The 23,004-nt window shown below is 40.1% G+C and overlaps 1 protein-coding gene across 2 annotated transcripts in view; it reads right to left on the reverse strand.

The window, feature by feature from the left end:
• kaznb (kazrin, periplakin interacting protein b) overlaps positions 1 to 23,004 on the reverse strand; it is a 90,600-nt gene that overhangs the window by 43,994 nt on the left and 23,602 nt on the right. For both annotated transcript variants that reach the window (XM_053315286.1, XM_053315287.1), the window contains exon 3: positions 14,153 to 14,360. In XM_053315286.1, the coding sequence (XP_053171261.1) occupies positions 14,153 to 14,360 (208 nt within the window). The remainder of the gene's footprint in view (positions 1 to 14,152; positions 14,361 to 23,004) is intronic.

Consider the following 23,004-nt stretch of genomic DNA (forward strand, 5'->3'; position numbering starts at 1 on the left):
CAGCCCTGTGGCACACATTACCCTCATAAAGGGAAAGTAATAGAGCCTGCCTCAGCTGACACACAACAGCCATGACAAAATGTATCTTAACGTCAGTACATTCTTTCGACTAGGCCCACAGGTAAAATTGAGTCAGTAAAACATGCAGGTATGGCTAATAACTTATATCCTTCCATAGCAGACAAATAATGCTGGTCTTGTTAGAGTCTCCGTTGTAGATTTGGAAATAAGGAACGATTGCAGCAGGGATGGAACTGAGGCATACTTGGGGGTTTGGGAGCACATTCCTGGACAGAGAAAGTAGCCGAGTCTCTTGCAGTGGTTAATTAGGGGAGTCTGTGGGAAACCCCTGAATCTGACCCCCCTGAAAAAAACCATACCACATCAAGTAATGGTGGCCATGTTGAATGGAACTCATTGTTCAGATGCCAGGATGGAAGATTCCACTGCTTGCGTCCAGTCGTCGGAGCTGTCATCCTAACTGCAGTATGAGAGGGCCAATGCCACAGTAATAATAACAAGCCACAGAGGAGGAACAAGTAGAACGATGATAGCAGTTAAAGCATCAGTGGCAAATCACAGATTTTAAAGATCAAAGTAAGTTATAGTTATAAGGAGTAGTCAGGCTCTGAATGAGCTTTGTCATGTCTAAAAAACAACCCTTATGCTATCATTAAGGTTATCTTGGATTGGCATCAACAAAGTTATAACAGAAAGCCTGCAATACAAACTGAGGGCTAGTTTGAAAGTCATAGGTGCAGGCCCTGGAAAGAGGCTCCTCTGCAAGCCTGCATGTGTAACTTACAGTTACCCAACCATAGCACCCTTCCCAGTGTAGACCAGAAAAGGTGTTTATTTGTCTTTCTGTGTTATCCTTGGATGCTATTATCCTGCCTCACATTTGCTGTGTGTTGGTTTGTGGTGATTTGATTAAAAACATTTCCAAACACTTACTGCCACACAGCAAAGCCGGGGTTTGTGAGGTCTGAGGCCTTGGGGCGGTTGCCCACTTTGTCTAGTTGAGGCAGGGAGTGCTGGTGTAGCATCCATTGTTTTTTGGTGCTTGACCCATACTAGCAACTCAGAGTCAGGGTATCTCAGCCTCTACTGCCTCAATACTAAACCATCCTATGAAGTTTTGAATGTTAGGTGGGTCCAAAAATAATTGAGAGCATCTAAAAAGCTTGAGATACACTGCCTGACCAAAAAAAAAGTTGCCACCAAAAAAAAGGTCACACACTCTAATATTTCGTTGGACCGCCTTTAGCTTTGATTACGGCACGCATTCACTGTGACATTGTTTCGATAAGCTTCTGCAATGTCACAAGACATTGCATTAAGTGTTGCATTAATTTTTCACCAAGATCTTGTATTGATGATGGGAGAGTCGGACCACTGTGCAAAGCTTTCTCCAGCACATCCCAATGATTCTCAATGGGGTTAAGGACTGGACTCTGTGGTGGCCAATCCATATGTGAAAATGAAAATGTACTATGTTTAATAGTGAAAGTAAGAGCATTTCGGAATTGAGACTGAACAGCTGTGCAGCCTTAAGAAACCCACTAATCAGTGAGGCTAATCGGAAAAAAAAGCTTCAATTTGGTAGGGAGCATAAAGATTGGACTCTGGAGCAATGGAAGAAGGTCATGTGGTCTGATGAGTCCAGATTTACGCTGTTCCAGAGTGATGGGCGCATCAGGGTAAGAAGAGATGCAGATGAAGTGATGCACCCATCATGCCTAGTGCCAACTGTACAAGCCTGTGGGGGCAGTGCTACGATCTGGAGTTGCTGCAGTTGGTCAGGTCTAGGTTCATCAACATTATATGCCCAAAGAATGAGGTCAGCTGACTACCTGAATATACTGAATGACCAGGCTATTCCATCAATGGATTTTTTCTTCCCTGATGGCACAGGCATATTCCAAGATGACAATGCCAGGATCCATCGGGCTCAAATTGTGAAAGAGTGGCTCAAGGAGCATGAGACATCATTTTCACACATGGATTGTCCACCACAGAGTCCAGACCTTAACCCCATTGAGAATCTTTGAGATGTGCTGGAGACAGCTTTGCGCAGTGGTCCGACTCTTTTTTGGTGGCGACTTTTTTTTTGGCTAGGCAGTGTATACACTGTGCTAGTGAGGTGAAAGGATGTTAATTCATGTACAAGGAACACCGACAAAGGTGACCTAACTGTAAAGTCCACCCAAGGCCATTACAAGCATATCATATTGTGGGGTCTAAAATAGGATCTAAAGAACATTTTAATCAAAATATCACATTTGAGAATGATCCATCAGATCAGAACGTTGCATGCTATTGAATCAATAAAGTGAAACTGTGAATCTCAGTGGAGTGTGAAGCTATAGAGATGAAACTGTCTTATTACTATGCAAGACAGCTGAGATGATATTGATACAAATGATGAGTCTAGCTCAGCAGTAGCCTGCTGGGAATAGTAACACTGATTTTTATATTCTTGCTATTAGTCATAATGGAACCAAGATACTGTAAAGATAGGGGGAATATGCTGAAGAGAGTAAAAGCTGCTGGTGATTTAATTCCTTTTTTTTTTTTTTTGCAATTCACATAATTCTGGATCAAATGGCTCATGGCGATTTCATTGAGATGCCTCTGCACAGATCTATAGTCAATGTAGAATTATTCTTCCATTGATTGAAATAGATTTGCAGGTTTGTTTTTGGTGTTTATGTTTGTTTTTTATGAAGGATACAGATGTGTCGTCATAAAAGGAAAGAATGATTGCAATTAATCGGTGTATATTGGAGGCAAACATGTGGTACGTAATCAGATCTTTTTGTGTGGGAAAAGTGAGGTTGAAAATAGAAACTATTCAGAGGAAGAAAGCAATCTCTCTGATCATTGATCTGACTGCCCACTTGCTGTGAGCAACTTTAAGAGGCCTAGTGATAAAGACGGCTCTTTACATTGGCTCCTCTGAAATAGGAACACACAAACATGCTTCCAACACCACACGTAGAAGCCCTGTCTCCTGGGAGATACTGGTGCCGTACATCTGGTTTGAGGTAAAATTTAGCCAGATACTTATCGCAAACAATAAACACATTTACTGGAATGCATATACACAACCTTCTCAACAGAGGCACAGTGTGTTTGTGTCTATATGCCTGAGAACACCGGGTACAGTAATTGGCGACCTGATAAATATTTGTGTAGAACCTCAGCAGGAGAAAACAGAGACATGCTTTCAACATTAATGCCTTCAGGCTGCAGACCAAAAATAATTCAGGGATGGAGCCCACTTACATGCTTGATGTCAACGTTTCAGGGGGCCTGGGGAGTTGGTGATGATGCGTTAACACAAACATTAAAATGCAATGTTGTGCTGTTTTGTAATAACTCGCTGAGGGTTTTACTTAAAAGGGACCATTAAAAAATAAATGACAAGTAAAGGAGAATTTTGTACAAAAAACAACTTAAATCAAAACAATTAAAGAGGAGTTCGGATCAGCAAAGTGCGATACTGATAAAGTTACCAGCAAAAACAGATCAAGTTTAGTCAGATCCTTTTTAACTTCAATGTCATGCTTTGCCAGGGGGAGGTAATCTCATTTGTGAGAGCCATGTTTTCCCTAATGATGAATTCAAACACTAAATTGATTCATTTTAAAGTAATTGGAAACAACCTGAGCAGCAGCGCTCAGTGGAAAGCCTCTACAAAGTAAACAGTGAGGAGTGTTGCAGCATGAGCCATATGTTGTCTGGAAGAAGCACTGTGGATATATAAGGTGCAAACACACTAAAAATACAAAGCAGTATGAAAATTCATTCACAAATGTATACCAGAATGCTTTTGGCAGACTTGTATTTTGCAATTTTTTATTCATTATCTTTTTGATTCAATATTCAATATATAATTGTTTAATCTAGAATGCAAAATGACAATAGTGAGACTCAGCTTTTTAGAATTTCCAAGGCCCAAACTAACAAATTGCTTGTTTTTTTGGAAAATCAATATACAGTAGCATCAAATAAAGATTGGATTTTAAAGAGCTCTTTATTACACATCTAAAGAGGATCTCCAGTTTAACAATTACAAAGGACATCACCTATTTAAAAGCATTATTGAAGAGGAAAAAATCTTAAATTGGAAAAACCAGATCCAATTAATTGTTTGCATTTGATGTAAGTAATGACTTGAGTATCATGATGTTTATCAGTTAACAATCAGTCACATCTGTTAATTGTTTGAGCACTAATTCTGACAGAACTCTATGCGATGACTTGCACACTGCAATGTAAATTGGCAAACATACTTGATGACTTGATATAAATTAAATTAAATTAACAAAATTATTATATTATAAGGTTTGAAGGGTGGAGCTACCCGAGGGCAATGGAAGGAAATGTACCAAATATGTTGTTCAGGATGTCTTTAGCCCATCAATCTTGTATGGAGCCTGCATGAACCAGATGATCCGGAGAGGCAGCAAAGTGTTCTGCTTATCCTCTCCTCTGCTGGAATGTCATGCTTTGCATCCTTTGGATACAGGGGGGGTGTTCTGCTCTTCAAAACTCATTTTCCTCCATGCCTAGTCCATTCTCTTCTGCGAATGGATTTAAACTACAGCCAAGGCAACAATATGTACGAGCCACAATAAAAAGTCTCCACTGCTAAAGCAATGAGCCATTTTAATAGGATGAGCTGAGACTGTTGTGAAGGCAACCAGGCTTCTCTCCCTCACTGTCTGTCTCATCCTCTCTTTCTGAGAGTTACACCGTTTGAAGTTTGGACTCAATGGGGATTTGGATGATTTAAGGTGAAAACGAAGGTTTAGATGTGTAGAGTGGAGGCATGGGGGAGACAAGGAAGCTGGGTTCTTAAAGTCTGATCATTATCTACGCCTCCTGTTGTGAAGCGGGCACCACAACACCCAGGCAGTGGCCTTGAATCACCCCACTTGGGAGAATTATACTAAACACTGTCAGAACTCATTTTTTTGTCTCAACGCAGACATGCAGTAAATCTTTTTCATTCATTGGCCCAGTGTGTATCATTAATGGAGACATACATCCTCCTTCACATGAGAGTTTCCTGTGTCAGTCTTCACTCAGACACTCGTCTTATCATCGGACCTCAACTGTAGCTCCGTCTCAGAATTTTTTACTACATCAGTAGCATAGCAGAATTAAGGAAATCCTCTACTACTCATTGCAAGTTTCACCATCATGGATCCTCTCCAGATGTACACAATGCAGTAGGTCCATAAATCACCACCAGGAAGTGATACTACAACCAATCCATAAGATGAATTCTCTACTCTGGCATATGGTGATGATAACTACAAGATACCCACGGAAGATATGCAGAGTCCTTATGCTCTCATTTCCTACGGCCCATTTCCTTTCCTGATGAAAAAAACTATAGAGTACTTTCCTGCATGCAAAGTTATGATGAGGGGGCCATGTGAAGGAAATGGGGGAGAAAAGTACTTTAAGAGGGAACGATAACTGTGAGGAATATCCTCATTAGTCAATCCCTCTTTCGACTCCCCAGCTAATAAAAACCACTCTCATAATGTGCTCTTAACCCGAGCCATGACCTAGACACAGGAACTCCATATTAAACACTATCTTCTTCATCAAAAATCATCTGGGAAACAAGGACTGTTCTGAGGCACTGGGAAGAAAATAGTTAAACGAGCTATTTGGCTTTCATGAATCTAATTAGCATATGGAGACACATCAGTCTCACCGATAGAAATAATATCATCTCAGAGGCAGAGTGTCACACCGGAAAGCAATTCGATGCTTAGCGTCACGGTTTAAGTACTCCTCAGTTCTCCTTGAATTGGGTTTCACTGACTTGCTCTGTGAAGTTTCATTTAGATAAAGCCCGCCTGGAAAATTTAAGTGTAGAGGAATGTGTGTTGGAGTTGTACTATGTCTTAGAGTTGGCATCTTTCTTGCAGCTTCCTATTCTAGTTCTGCTCCACTGCCTGACTTTCTGCCCGCTCATTCTCTCCTAGGTGGCAGTTTAAATCATGGACTGCATGGTGATGGCACCACAACCATCTGCCACCTAAACTGAAGGAATGCCATCACCAGCTGGCGTCCAGGACAGCACTTCCGTCTATTCTGCTAATGGAGGAGGAACCAAGTGTGTGCACATCCAGACAAATTATTCAGGTGCACCACAAGAAGTTTTTTATTGCTGGGTCAAAAGGAGTGAGGTATGAAAACTGTTGAGCACCCACTCAATAATTATATTCTCTTATTTTTTTACTTTTTATTTGTTTTTGTTCTAATTTTAGTTTTTAAATTGAGCTCTTACTATTCCTTTATTGTTTTTATTTATTATTATATTGTGTGTGATTATATTGTATTTTAATAACTGTACAGCACTTTGGCTCAACTGAGGTTGTTTTTAAATGTGCTTTATAAATAAACCTTGACTTGACTTGACTTGACTTGAAGCATCATTTTGAGCTGAGGCAGATCTTCCAGATCAAAACGTTACCTCAAAAAATAAATACAGTGGTGGACTGTCTTCTGAAGTTCTAAGCTCTGCAGAATGGAAACTAGTGCAATATTCTCTATTTCTTTATTACTGATTTTTTGAAAGATTGACTATTTTATATGACAATGATTATTTATTATGACAATTTTAAGGCAATTATTTATTTTAAGCTGCTATGTGGAATGCTGCAGAACTAAGTTTTGTTGTATTTATCAGCACAATGACAATAAAGTATCTATTCTATTTGATTCTGTTCTACCATCCTATGCTAACAGACCCAAAACCAAAAGGGTAGTTCCAGGTCTGAAAAAGCTAATGCTGCAGTGCCTTAAAAAAGCATCCTCTCTAATGGCCATCGGGGGGCAACTCCACTGGCTTCAAGAAGAAGTCAGATTGAATAGAAGTCTAGGAGAAAATGGTCCTACTTCTCACATGATTTATTACCTCAGTAAACACTTTTCCCTTAATCACTAGTTTCGAGTCTTCTTCAAACAGCATGATGTTCATTTTATAAATTATGGATCCCATTTAATTTCAATTTGACGATAAAGCAGAGTATGCTTTAGGGCATGGCTATGTCGTGATTGACAAGTCACTACCATGGAGACGACGTTGATGAGGTAACATAACTATGGTATAACCCCAGGTTATGCTATTTCAGTATGTTTTCATTTCTTGACAGTTAATTTGTTGCCTAAAAAAGTCTTGTTTAGTGTTTGGTTGAAAGATCCTCTAAAAATTCATTTTTTTAAGATGGCAGTGGTCAAAATGGCAAACTCAAAGCTTCAAAACAGGAGTCTACAAACAAAAGGGTGACGTCATGGCGGCTACATCCATTTTTCTTTTTATAGTCTATACCCAAGACATGCAGCTTTTATCTGTCACTTTTGACCCTTTGAGAATACTGCAACATGAAATCAGCACATGCCATAATGATTCCTGGTAAACCACAAACTTCAGATTTCAGAGTGATTTGAAACAATACAGGTCAGCTTCCGCTGATCTGATCAGCTATATCGGATCGGCCGATATTTTGCATTTTATGCAATTTGTGAGATCGGCTGTAATGTCTTAATTCGCCGATCTGATCAATGTCGTCATTGTCGTGTTGAAACTTTTTGCAGATGCTCCCGTTGCATAAATTGCAGATGGCTTGTGTTTTATCTGTCTCATTGAAGTTCCACACCACCGACATGTTTGTTTGAATCCGACAGCTAGTTTTGAGCCCTGTCACGATGTGACGGACAATAAAGTTTTTTGAATCTTGAATCATTAGCTGTCGTATTTAAACAAACATGTCGGTGGTGTGGGACTTCTTCGGAGTAAATGAAACACAAGCTATTTGCAATCTGTGCAACACTAAAGTACCTTGTGGGGGAACATCTGCAAAATGTTTCAACACCACAATTTTAATCAGGCACCTGGATAAGGAACACAAGGAGGAACATACCGAGTTTAAGAAACGGAGTGTCGACAAGAAGATGTGATCGGATCAGTGATCGGTTTATTTAAACTCACTAATTGGTGATTGGCCCCAAAAATCCTGATCGTGTAAAGCCTACTTCCTATGCCCCTGTATGAACATGAAAGTGGATATGTGCCATCCAGCTGTCCTCCCGACACTGTAGACAGCCAATTTATGGAGTGGAAACTCTTTTATGAGTCCAAGTCCACACAGTTTCTGCTCCCACTGACAGCCTGCGTGGCTCTGTCAGTTCATTACTGGGCTTGCATTCCATTACAAAGCAAAACAAATAACCACAGAGTCATTATTTATTTAAGGCCATTACCTAGTACTGTAGAACAAAGGCTGCCAATGTGCCAGTGAGTACTTTGAAACAATGTTCAGCTAATAGTACAGATACACTCAGCTAAAATTAAAAACAAATACAGAAGACAAAATACATTAAACACTTAATGAAATCAGTCCTTAAAGTCCTGTAAAGTAACTAAATTACAAAGACTGCAATAAAGGTGGGCTATATTAGTTTAGGCTGCACAAAAATCAGCAGTTCCCTCCTTTAACTCTATCTGCCACACCTCTATTTATTGGTTTCAACTTGCTTTTTGTTTATTTTGATTGGCATGTGCTGTCATATTTTCTTCAGTTATTCTCAACAAATCAATGTTATTATACATTCAACACAATGAGTTAGTCAGCTATGTCCAAAGAAAGTAATACAACAAAAATGTCATCAACTCCTATTTTTGAAGTGGGCACTGTAACCATTAGTTTGCCATCATTTAAGAGGATAATGAGGTCTATAAATCAAACTTATATCAGTCTCTCTCTTTGGAAACATCACTGTAGGCTGCATCTTCTCCAAACATACAAGCAAATGCTCCCACCTACCGGCGCAGGCATTTACATTTGGTATTGGAACTCCAGGAGTTCCCGCTTTGCTGTGATTAGTTATTTAACAGGAGGAAGTCTAGTGAGGAAGAGAGTGGCAGAAATGTTAGGGGAGTGAGGGGCTGCCTCTCCCTGGCTATTGTTTGGACACAGTTCCTCTCACGCTGCATTGACCACAGACAGGGCGTGGCTGTGGGAGGCCAGGCAGGGAATATGAGGAGGGGGGCACAGGGGAGTGAGGTATTCGGGTGGTGGTGGTGGATACAGAGGGAAGGTTCGAGTGCATTGCATACTTTCTCTGCATGTGGACAGTGAACAGGAAGGCGGGTGGTCCCCGGAGAACGTTGACGAAAGAAAGAGTTGGAGTGAGTGGGATTTTGCCCCTGTAGTTTGGCGCTTCATTCCCAGCCCTGCTCATGTGCACGATGAAGTAATGAGAGACCCGGGGCCTCTGACAAACTCAGGCCAGATGGGAAGAGGATTCTTATCCAAAATTACTCAGAGGGCAGCAGAGAGCATTAGAGCCAGTTCAGCGTCTCCACTACAGAGAAAAGATTACCATGGTCTTTTAAGAGAATACTTAACACTGTTTTACAGAAAGCTTTTTTTTTCTTTGTAATCTTCCTCTATCCCTGAATACTGTCATGTCTCAACAGCAGCTATGATAGGGTCGCAAAGTTCAAGGAGCTGCTGGTTATGGAAATATTTCTGGTCTAAATTCCCATTTGAACATCATTTTTAATGCCATTTTTCAATGTTTCGCAACATAAAAAATGAAGTGAATTTGAGTCGTGAGTGTAATAAAACGCCTTTCATATGTCAAGGGTGTCACCAACGCTTAGAAACCCATAGAAACACTTTAACAAAACTGGAGTATGGCCATCAGTTTGAATTATCTAAACTTGTTTCTCAGAAACCATGTTTTTCTCTGTGGTGGATGGTTGTAAATACTAAGATAACAATGATCCTCTGCCACTGTCACTATGGAGAGGAAGCTGCTTACAGGCAAGAATTACAACTGTAGCAAGCAGGGAACCATACACTCCGAACTCATCCAAAACTGACCCTGAATCTGAAAGTGAACTGATTTAAACTGCTGAATGTTTCATCAGGTTCACAACAAAATGTAATCTTTAGCTTCAACTTGCTGTCGGCAATGCATGCAACAGAATTTTAAGCTCTATACTGGAAATAGATGTCTCACAAAAATTACCCTCTACTAAACTAGTGGGTTTCATGTCTGGTACCTTTAACTTTCAGTGAACCAGACATTTTCAACCACAGTTTCTCATCTTTAATATTTTTTTGATGACGCCATTGGGTGAGGTTTCTGTCCATGTAATCCTCGGAACTGCAAGATCTAACATCATCTATAAAGAAAGTGATGCCTGAAGAAACAGTGCTCTGGGACAAGTGAAAATGTATACATACATCACTCCTTTCTCTCTTTATGTTGAGTACATTGTTCTGTCAACAGCATCCAGTGGTCACCCAACTCCTCGTGAGTCACTAACAGATGAGTGATGGTTATGTTTTAGAGAGGTTTGTGGATTGGTATTGGCAGATTCCCATGAGTCTGTGATGAGCACTTTTTCACCAACCAACTGCAGGTCCCTGGTCAGTATAAATAATATAGTATCGTATGGAATTACCTCACATTGATTTTAAAATACAAAGTATTTTCATACAGCTTTTATTGCCTGAGACAAATTGAGTAAAACATATTTTTTTCAGTCAGGTGGACATTAGATGTGGCAGCAATGCAGTCGATTGGTGCCGAAGCATCAGTGTCATTTAGGAATGTTTAACAAGGCCTTGACATCAATGCGATGGATTAAGAGTAAGGGCCACTTATAAAAGGGTGTCATCACCCCAGCAATGAATACATTACTGTCAGTGGCTTAAATAAAAGGATGCAGGTTGCTTACAGCAATCAGCCAAAGACTTTTTCACACAAAAAACATTTCTTGTAAACATAACATGCAAAAGAAAAACAAAAAATAGTACTGAAGTTAATCCTGATGCAGGATGTAGAGACTTTAAGTTTTGGAAAGTGATTTAATCTCTTGTTCCTCACGATTGGTTCAGTAAGGACGCACTCCAAGGCCAACACGAACAGCAGGCTGAAGTGCTGTGTTTATAGCCTTATTGGACATCTGTCAGAGATGTTATTGACGCTCCACAGGGAGGTGAAACACAGCAAAAAATTCTGACATTTGGCACAGAATAATATATTTACAGGAAGTCAGGTCATGCATATTAAATAACCTTGTCTGTGCAGCTGCTTTGATCCAGCACATAGCAGAGCCAACAAATGGACTAACAAACAGCCTGGCCTGGAGAGGGATACACACCTAAAGAACATTTAATCTCCCTAAGCCACTGGTCGCTGACGCTGGCTCATCACACACTAAACTGTCTAACCTGAGAGATCTCTCAGAATCATCTCGAACTTAAAATCTTTATAAAAGAGCTAAGCGGTTCACAGACTCATCTCTCTTTATGCAGGCGAAGCGAGGACTTGGCTGTGTTAGTTTGTCAGTTTAGGCTCTGAAGGAAATGAGGGAGGGTGGAGGACTTTCTGTGGCTCTGTGTGGTTTGATCAGCCTCTCAGTCACCTGACTGCTGGCCTGGCCTCTGGGAACAGGAAGTATGACATCACTGCCCTGACATTCAGGAATGTGGGAATGTCAGGATGCCTGTTAACACTGCTGCAGTGAAAAAGAGGCAGAGAGCGAGAAGGACATATACAACAGATAACTCACTGCAGCTGAGTTCTTCCTTCCCAAAAACCAAACACCAAGCCTGCACTGAGACTGACTTTAGACCTCCATCAAACAAATGAGTCCAATCAAATACATACAACCAACAGTCCTTGTAAATTGCTTATAAAGAGAATGCCGTATTTGTACTGTTTACCTCACAAGTCTTGTGATAAAAGATAACATGATTGCCATTGTAATAACCTCCTCATAACACTATAAACCACTAAATTATATCATGTCTCACAGGTACCTAAAACATCACGCCCCCATCAACCACTACATTTTCAAAAACAGGGCTGTTTTTGTTCTGAACGCCCTCTCAGAGTGAAGAATCTGACATACTGTAAATGTTCAGATACTAGGGTTAGTTCACCAGTCACACAGACAAAGAAACACTAACCAACTGATATGTAACACGTTTCTAAACAGACTAATGTGCCCATAGTCTTCATGCCAAAGGAACATGTGGCACACTGCAATGGTGAGGCTCGATACCATGTTTTTAATAGATTTTGGACAACAACAGAACTCTATGACACAGAGGAATACGATATATATGAGATTTTGGATACACGCACAATATTCGTAAAGTAGGTAAATTCATAGTTGGTTTGGCTCTGAATATGAGATTTGTTAACAATTAGAACAACATATAAAGTTGCCCACCATATCCTTCAAGGCACGTGATATACTGCACTTGCTTGTAACAGCACATACACATGGAAAAGATGTGAGACGAATTGTTCACATATTGTGTGTACCTTGAGGGTTAAAAAGTATCACCATTTTGCACAATGTGAGCTTAACTTAACAGGGCAGCACTCGAGGACATAATGTCAATGAGCTCATGACCAAAAACAAGTGCCAGTATTACTGAGCCCTATTCATTTCTTTTACTTTCCACCGTATTTGTTTTGTGGCTTGCTCAGTGTCTGCTGCTGATCACCTCACGTCCTGATATACTGCTCCCATTCATCTGCTCAATGGGGAACTCGAGCAATTTGGTATTCTACTTCTATAAAGTTGAGGAACTTGCAAATGTTTTTTTTATTGTCAAAACTGAAGCAACAGAAACAGAGATATCCTTAGTTTTAGTCCACAGTATGGATTAAGGTCCAAATTAATTGGATCTCATTGAAATTTCCCATGATGCAACTTGATGGCATCTTTACATTAAACTACGCACACATTTATCAAACTTCAAATTCCCACAATGTAATGCAAGCTTTCTGTTACAAATCTGTAGTCTCTAAACCCGAACAGAGATAATCCTGCTGACGTCATTGTGACATCATCAGGCTTGTTTTCTCATAAGATATATATCTGGTCATGGACAGGAACTTATGCAGCATATGTGAACATTTATAACAAGTATGTGCTCTATACCACAATTCACACAGATCGGAGAATAGGAGGAATCACCTGCTGCAATAACTCCACATGCCCAACACAGGGAGCCATTTAATGGACATTGACAGCAAGCTGCTTGGTATCACCTCAATAACCCCCAGGATTTTAAACTATCCAAGTCAAATGCAGAACACCCCGAGGCCAAAAACCTGAAACATAACTTTTTCACTATTTCAGCATACCAAACCAGCATACAGGCCATGAAGAGATGAATCTGTTTTGTCATCCTATTGACAGCTTGAAGTTAGTCATGACTAATTAGTTTCTCAATGAATTGATTTGATTACTGTTCAGTTCACACAACAGGGCAACAGGCAAACAAGATCACAGGGACTTCCCCCAGCAATGAATTCAATCATTAATGAATCCAAGATGTAAGCAACATAGAAGTAGCTTACCAGAATCTATTTTAATACAGTTTAATTAGATACAGGCCATAGTTTTGTACAAGCAGAATATGATATAAACATGCAACAAATAAAAATATAAGTCATGGTCTTGCAGCGCACCAGCGGTTTTAAAAAGCACATTATATGACAGTAAGCCAGAACTTGAGATTTAAGCTAATTATTTTTGACCAAATGAAGCCACAATGAGAAGTCCCATGAAAACTTTAGTTTAAAGCTCATTCCTCATTCATAAAATCTCTTTCGCAGTTAAATGATGGTGCCATGGTGTCGCCAGCCCCCGTCAGACATGTTGGCATAAACTTCCTGGGCCTTAAGCGTAGTTTGAGACTCCTTGCCAGACTCGGGGAGAGTGCAGAGAGAAGGAGCCAGAGCTGGAAGGAGCCCAGCTGCAGCCTGGGAAACCAAAAACCGGACCAACTCTGGCCCACGCTCTCTAACCCCAACCCCTCCCTCCTAATAACAACACTTCATGTCTGTCTCTTGTTCCCTTTTCTGCTGTCATTCTGGTGCTGAGTTTGGGGAAAAATAAGTCAGTGGAATGATATTAGTCACATTCCTAGGATTCTTCCCACTGCTCTTTTGAAAAACAGTCACACATGTTCATGTTCTCACCCTCACATATAGAGAGGCAAGGCACACACCAACACACACTCAAACACACACACACACACACACACACACACACAAGTACATGCACATGCTGGACACTCACCCCGGTAGTGGAGGCTGTCATCATGGTGGTTGTGCTGGTGGTGGTTCTCCAAGGCAGGGGGGCTGCTGGCGCCCAGCTCTGCCAGTCTGCGGCTGGTGGCAGAGAGCTCGGAGCGAAGGTTGGTTACTTCCTGACTGGCAGACTGGATGGCCCCATCAATCCTCTGTGCCAGCTGTTTGTTGTCTTCCATCATTTTAAGGATTTTCCCCTGAGGACCAAATCCACACAGAGCAGCATGGTGTCAAGTGGTGCATTGAGGTAGGGGTGAAGCTGAGACCCTTTCCTCCTCCTCTCCTCCTCTTAGCCCCCTCTCCTTCTTCTTCTTCTCCTCCTCCACCTGTGCTTTTTCTGTCACAGTTTACTTTGAACATAAAAAAAACAATTAAAAAAATGCCGGTCCCTCTTTTCCTCTCCGCTGAGCAGCACAGAGATGATTTCTACCTGTTACTGCATAAAGAATAGCGTCCGTGTGGCCAAGCACTACACAGTCAGAGAGAGCAAGTGGTAAGGGGGGTGGGAGGTGGGGGGCAAAGGAGAAAGAGAGAGTGAGCGCGGGAGAAACAGAGGAAGAGAGAACGTTAAGAGAGCAGAGAGTGAAAAAAGAGAAGAGGAGAAAAAGAGATGCAGCCCAGCAGGCAGAGGGGAAAGTGAGTGCTCCCACCGAGGAGAATGTGCTGTGAGCAGCTGCTCTCAGAGAGGACCCAGCACACACTGAGATGACATGCAGCCTTTTAAATGGACTGTACCATGTGCTGGAGGACCAGGGGAGAGAGGGGGGATGCAGTTGGACTGAACTGCTCTCCAGAAAGTCTTTAACGAGAGTGTGTTGTGTGTCCCACTCTCTACGGAGTCTGTAATGAGTTAGCAATCGGGTCTGTAATAGGGGAAAAGTACAGATTGTTTCTCTCTACTTCTTTCTCTCTCCGTTTCTCTACACTCAGAACTTGGTAGCAGTATTGCACCCTTTGACAAGCACTTGTCAAGCCCTCTATATCTTTTCACTCTAGCTCCCACTCTCCCTTCCTCCCTCTCACTCAAACACCCGCTGTCTTTTTGTCTCTCCCACCCCCTCTGTTTTCATTCCATTATATATTCATCTCTTTGTCCTGGGAAAGCTCACCCCCACATCGGTTGAAGGGGAAGGGGGCTGGCTCAAGGCACCCAAGGGGAAAACATTTCAACTCTGAGAGCAAACTTAGCAGAGGACAGAGGCATAGCCCTTTAATGGGCTAAACACAAAGAGGAGAGGCCTGCAGAATTACAATCGAGCTGTACCACGAACACAGTGGAGCTTTATTTCTTTGATCAAAAACAGTTAGAAGGATTATATTTCAGCTTATCCGTGGGCTTGACAAAACAAACACCACCATCAATTCTTATCTGTACAGCTGTAAAATTCTATCACACACACAAAATCGGGTTAGACTGTTCATCTTTGCTAAAAACAAACTCAGACATTGCTGAGCCATCACAACTTTCAATCTGCATTTGACATTTCATTTCCCAAGTAAGAAAACACATCCTGACTCTGAGAAAGAAACTGAGGCAGATGAGTGATACATCACTTAGACGCTGTCATCCGAAGCTCGGGTGATAACGGCTCAATGCTCATTGGTATTCACACAATGGCAGAGGGAGACAAACGAAAATGGGACTGCAAATGAGTGAGTCTGACAACCTTATGAGATGCAGGACTTGTCAGTTAGACTAGTGGTTTGTTCACCTTGTTTTATGATGAAACAGTAAACAGGAGCCCATTGGTGTGGCCCCGAGAAGAGTATTACAACTGACCTTCTTATGTACCCTCTAAAGTCGAGGCTCGCTGACATGACCACATACACCATACAAACTTAATAGGCAATCTGGTTCAGATATGGACAGAAAAACATGAACATGTGATTCTAACACCAAGGGAATAACCAGGAACAAAATTGTAACCGCAACCAGGACAGCAGCCATAATGAACACAAAATGTCCCGTCAACACCTAACATACCTGTTTTGAACAAATCATCTCAAAAACATAGAGGTAAAAGCCACATTACTGAAGCAGTTGAAGTTGTGATATCAAGACTCCAGAAGAATAACTGGAAAACCAAACATTTCCAACTCACTAATGGACACTTACACACATGTCTCTGCCTGGCCATTACATCTTTTAAAATTTAGTGACTTGGTTTCAAAATAAAAGGTGTTTTGTCTCCCATTAAGACAAAAATGCTGTCCATGATCCAGGTTTTTGTCCTGAAATATAAATGCATCCTTACTGGACCTTCCATGAGGCAGACATTTACAACGTGGACCTCTGACTAGCCCTGACATACACTGTGAGACTAAAGACATTTTTTTACTGGTAGAGATTTGTCCCTTTAGAATCACTGGTTGAATTAGGCCATTACAGACAATGTTGCAGGTCATTGAGTCGTACTACTTTATGGCAATGTGACAGTATCTATAAATGACTTCTCAATGACATGTTCTGGGATATGTGCTATATCATAAAAAACAAGACCAATTGATATCAATGGCACACTAGTCTACCTAAGGGTCATACGGGTCATACAATTACACACATAAAAGTGAACACTAATATAATTGTTATCATTCACTGCTAATAAACACTGTCAAAGATAATAGTAATAAAACATGGGTTATTCAGCGAGCCTTAAATATTCTGGGGCTTTTGCTTTCTGTTTTTATGCCTAATGGATCCACATGGCACTTTCTCCATTGTTTTTCATAAAATTACACATACTGTGGTAGTAGCTGTGGTCATATAATTAGTTAATCAGTTATTTGGTGGACAGATATAAATATAGAACAATTTTGATAATCAATTTATTCATTTATGTCAAAAAAAAAGCCAAAAATGTTCTGGCTCAAACTTCTTAAATGTGATTATCTGCTGCTTTTCTCCATTTTATATTACTATATATTTAATATTTTTGGGTATTTGACTGTTGGTTGGGCAAAACAAGCAATCAGAGGACATTTCCTTGTGCTTCGAGAAATTATGATGGACACTTTCAGTAAAATTTGGTGACACTTACAAATAAAATGATTAATGGTCAATCATAAAGAAATAATAAAAAATCAACACTTGCAGCTCCATATTGCGTGCTTCTAATACATATTTTCACCATAACAGTGCTTCTCTTGTTGCATACCACTGTTAGTTTCTCCTGCTCCTCCTGTTTCTGCTGCTACCAATGACATACTGTACAAACAGGACAATTATTACAGTTGCTAGAGAAGACATACACCACCACTAACATGTTTGATCACATCACATGTTAGCAGATCATTATCACTGTCTAGACAGTCACATCACTGTCCCCGATTAGTGCACTGGCCCTGAGTTGTATATGATTAGCAAAGACAAATGTAGCATCGCCTGTACCACACAACAGAGGAAAAAAGGTTGTCTCCAGTTCTTGTTTTGCACAGAAGAATCCTATTATTTCAAAGGAACTGGTTTTCTTCAGCATGACAGATACGGCTTCCTTCATAGACAACAACTGCAGTCTGCTTTGAACTTTATGAGGCAGCGCATTCATATGCTTAACTGTGGAATGCAAGGAAATCAATGATTTTAGGGTCAAGGGTCAGGACGTGTCCCAGATACACATCAATAACCACACAAATAGTTTGAGGATGCATAATTGTCTCTAAAATTGGAATGAAAGCATGTATGGCCATGACAGAGACCATAGACCAGCGTAGGGACTTGGTTAACTCTTTTGAGCTCTCTTGAGTAACCAGTTCACCCACCACTGCTTTTGTAGCTCACTTTTTAAACTTGGCAGAGTGTTTGTGTTGTTAGTTTGCTTACTTGTTTGATGTTATTAATGGGAAGTTTAATTAAGTGTGCCAAGGTTGTGCAGTTAAAAACAAGTATTGATAAACAGTCACCATGACTGTCTGCCTGGGTTAATTGAATATCGACTAATTCTCCACACTGGAATGTTTTCCATTTTTTCCCCAATAGCAAAGTGATATAACACCCTGCTTGACTATTTATACAGGTCTTATCAGGGGCCTCGGGAAAATATCCACTCTCCTCAACTCTACCAGACTTACTAATGCCCATCATATACCATGAGAAAAAGGAAAATTTAATGCCTGTCAGGGTGTGTGAGGTGTAAAATTGAAGATTAGAAGGTATATGTTTTTCAAAAGGTGTGTTATGTCACCCAAATGACATGTTTACTATTCTGGGTTGTATGCACCACTGAGCCGATAAGAGATCAGCAACCATGTTTCATAGAGTCATTTCCAACTGGGTGATGATGTGTGAACAGGAAAATCCATCAGGGTGTGAGGAGACACTTGACTCTGAGACCTCAGAAATGTGTCGGTCAAGGACTCTTCCCACATAGCTGCTTCGTGGCACAAAGCGGTGAGAGGAGATTCTTTGCATTTCAAGAAGAGAGTAGACTGGTTTTACAGTAAAATCCAAGACGTGGTGCAACCAAGTGTGCACATGGGGTCTGCAGGAAGATCTCACCTCAAGGCTGTCTCTTAGGACTAAAGCTGTCATACTGATTCTACAGCTTCATTTTTCTCATTTAATGTCCAGTGATGTAGTATAATACAAGATAACAGGAGACATTCATTTTGAGCTGTGCCCCTACAGATAAATGTACATCTAATATGTGCTACATATTTAATATTCTTGTCGTTCTGTTTTGAAAACAACGGCCTTCTATGGCTGAAAATGACACAAAAGTAAAACAATAAAGTTGTAGGTTGGAAAACCAAAACTTCAAGTTGAAAGTCACTAAAAAGTAAAACTGAAGAGCACGGCAGAGTCAAGTGCTCATTTTCTGCAGTGGTGGACAGTAACGAAGTACAAGTAATTCGTTACTGTACTTAAGTAACTTTTTAGCGGATCTGTACTTTACTTGAGTATCATTGTTTTGTGAGACTTTATACTTTGACTCAACTACATTTGGAAGAGGAAAATCTTACTTTTTACTCAACTACTTTCCAAAAACCTGTCGTTCCTTTCAATGTTCCTTTCCACAACATGCATGCATGACCAGCTGCTGTGACAGGTCCAAATGAACGTGCACCGCAAGTGTACCAATCAGAACACATCGTGTGTCGAGCAGTTTTGGCCCGGCCCCCTACCTGGCTACTTGTCCCAACTTGCCTTCTCCTCCATCCATATCTCTATTAGCATTCATTTGACAAAGTTTCGCTGTCCAGTAGCCTGCCCTGCCAACACATGGAAGTTAAAGAAATATGTGTCTAGTGTGGTTTTCCCCCTCCCTATTAATTCCTAATCAGGTGATTTCCATTTAGTATGATGTGCTTATGATAATTTCAAAATATATCAATACCAGATATCACAAATGGAAAACATTTTGTTTTCAGGGTGGTGTTAGTGGGCTTTTTAACCTTAAATGACTTGATTGAGTGTATAAAGGACATACCAAGACATTGGAACTACATTACACCAAATTACTTTTACTTTTGATACTTAAGTACATTTGAAGCCAAGTACTTTTATACTTTTACTCAAGTCGACATTTAAAGGGAGCACTTTCACTTTTACTGGAGTAATATTTTACACTAGGTATCTCAACTTCTACTCAAGTACGTGGTCTGTGTACTTCGTCCACCACTGATTTTCTGTTGTGTGAGACCTTGTTTACAACACACATTATCATTTGATTAAGTGTTTGAATAAAAATATGGATTATGGCAACTTTAAATATCTCTTTTTGCATTAGGTCATTGCTAACAATGTTGCAAATATGTGGGCAGGATTGCACTATGGCACCATTAAATTAATATTTTTATATTTACAGAATTAGCCACAACAGACACTGTCCTCTTGTTTTGACTTTTAAAACAATGTACTATATCACATTTTTCAAAAGCACAATGTAAAACTATGATAGAAGATTTTGTATGTAGTATACTGTATCAGAGTTGATTAAATAGATACAATTAAACACAAAATTAAATGGTATTTTCTCATGTAAAGTAAATACTTTAATTGATTAATGTTAAACATCATTATTTATGATTAGAGCAGATCTGAAATTGAAATATTTGAGGTTTATTCCATGGTCGAGTAATTATAGGCCTCTTTCCTTAATTTGCACAGCGAATGACAAACATTTCTCCTCCAGGAATGAGGCCCCTTCAACAAACGAGACTCTTTGTACAGCACGCTGCAAACATTAAGGTTGTTTATATAGTATATTCCAGTCTAAACCTTCACAGACAGCAGCTATGAATTTCTGAATTTCTGTGTTCAGTATGCTGTAAACAGAAAGAAAACAGCAGGTTTCATGATATTTTATTTCAGGAAATAAAGGATGTTTCTTTGCAGAGTACACTGTCTACAAACATCAAAGAGTGCACAAGTTCTGATTCTTTACTTTTGAGGCAGGTTAATTGACATTTGGATTTAACTTTCGCCCATTCATTGTCAGTTTAGTATGTGTTTGTGTGAAGCAAAATCAAAGAGAAACAGAAAAGTGTTGCATGAAAAGGATAATGAGGGAGAGTCTGAGTGAGTGTCCTTGTCAAAGTTACAAATTCAAACAAGTCTTTTCTGCACGGCTAGCTTTTGCTTTGTTTTTTCCCCACTTGTGACGAACAAGACACTTGAGACAACATTTGCAAATTTAACACCAGTTTTCCAGTGCAGAAAGGTAGCATTGATACATTCTCACATGTGCTAACCAGGTGGTTGACTCTTGCAAGGAACGAATAGGTGTAGCTAAATACCACTTGTGCATGGTGTAAAGTGAGTTAATTTTGAATCTGATCATCAAACCATCATTATAAGCATGCATTACTGAACAGTGAAAAGAAGAAAGAAAGAGAGATAGGAACTCTGAGTTTCTGCTCGATACAGCTTTGGTTTTGCACACACAGAATACAGATTTCACAAATGCAAATGTCATAGTTGGAGGAGGACAAAATGGATATTTATGTCTGTGACAGTCTGAGACAAGGCCTTTGCCCCAAGTGGTGACACACAGGGACAGAGGGGCATTGATGGAGTAAACAGTGAACGGCAGGGAGCGGAAACTCAACTCTCTCTCTCCTCCTCCCTCTCTGTCCCTTCCTAATGATCTCCCTTCACTGACTTTCTAGTTAGCTGGGAACTTGGCCACGATGTTAAAAATCTGACGATGTGGAAATCATCTTTGGTTTGACCACATGGTATAAAATACAACACAAAAGACAATTAAGGACAGGCATAAAAAGCAAACCCCAACAAAAAACATGACATTAAAAGACACAGATGCATGGGGCTTTGTGCAAAATGTAGTTGATAAAAGAGGCAAAGGAAGCTATGCATTGAGTATTCTAATTAAATTTTACTGGATCAACTACTTGGACAGTTTCATGAGTCTCTACACTGTAAAAAAAAAGTTTACAAAAACTCAACATTTCAGGACAACTGACTGTATTAAACATTTGAATTTTTAAATCCAACTAAAGCTAATTTACCATTGGCCCAGCCATCAGGAGCAATTTGGGGTTAAGTATTTTGCCCAAAGACACATCAAAATGCGAACTTTAGGAGCTGGGAATCAAACCTCCAATCTTCTGATTGTTGAACAACCGCTTTACCACTTGAGCCACAACCGCCATAAAGAGTATTCAGGCTGTGCATATACACTCACTTGTCAATTCATCAAGTCAACCTAGATAAAACTAATACAGTATAATACAACTGGCCTGCTTTAAATCTTCCCTTCACGAGGATTAAAATGTTCAGTTATTATCAAATCCGTTTGAGAGAGGTGTTGACTTATTTTGAGGTCATTGTGGAGGCTGTAATTTGTGGAGCTGTTGAACTACATTAGTTTTATCAAGGTGGACCTTATACTGTACATTAGCAAGTGAGTTTATAATATCAATATACACAACTTTGCATGTGAACCTTTATGGCAAATGAGAGAGGGCTATAATTGGTATAAGTACAAATTTGAGTTTTGCCAACATATTTTCTATTAAGGCCAACTTTACACAAGAAACTTAATACAGGTAGTTGAAGCAAATAATATGATATAGTTTACAATGCCACTAAATATTTGTAAGTTTTGTCTTTATAGTGTAGTGCTTGTTACTTATAAAAACTTTGTTCTTTGTATTATATTCATTCTTGCTGCAGTCAAGGATGCCAAATACATTATATTACTACATTATCTTCCTTTAGCCATCAAAAGATTGAAAAAGTTGCAAATTCTGCAGCATACTGAGTCTTTGTTGAACACACACACAACCACTTGCCGATAACAGAGGAAAGACTGTCTCCAAAATGAATTTCAGCCATTCCTGATGTAAATATCAATCCTCTGAAAGGCTGTGAAGACTTCTTGCTGCTAAACAACAAGCAGCAGCTCACTTTGTCCTGGTTTGCTCATCATCCAGCTGAAATGCAAACCCAGACTACAGAAGTTATGTCAGGGGTGGGCTCATGCTAAAGCTTCATAGTATATTTGATTTGACTTTCTGGTGTGGGTTCCGCCTCAAAACCACCCCAACTTAGAAAGAGAGAGGGGATAGAATTGAGTAATTTTACAGCACAGGATGGCCCCCACCATCACCCAGATCCATCCCAAAGCTCATTTTTCTTGTTTCCCACCATACCAGCCCTTTAAACCAAGCTATTTGTCTAATATCCAGTCAGCTTCTGATGTCATCATGACACTGTGAGCTTTTATCATCAAATGCTCATTCAGACTTTCAGCAGTTTACTATCAACAGGTTGCTGAATAATCCTCATCTGTGACTTAAACTTTGGCAGAGAAAAAAAACTTGGATCCCGGATGCTGGCATTTGGAGGCTATGATCAGACCTGGAGAGAAGCACCTATTA

Source organism: Scomber japonicus, chromosome 3 (assembly GCF_027409825.1).
Source record: "Scomber japonicus isolate fScoJap1 chromosome 3, fScoJap1.pri, whole genome shotgun sequence".
In the NCBI taxonomy this organism is placed as follows: Eukaryota; Metazoa; Chordata; class Actinopteri; order Scombriformes; family Scombridae; genus Scomber; species Scomber japonicus.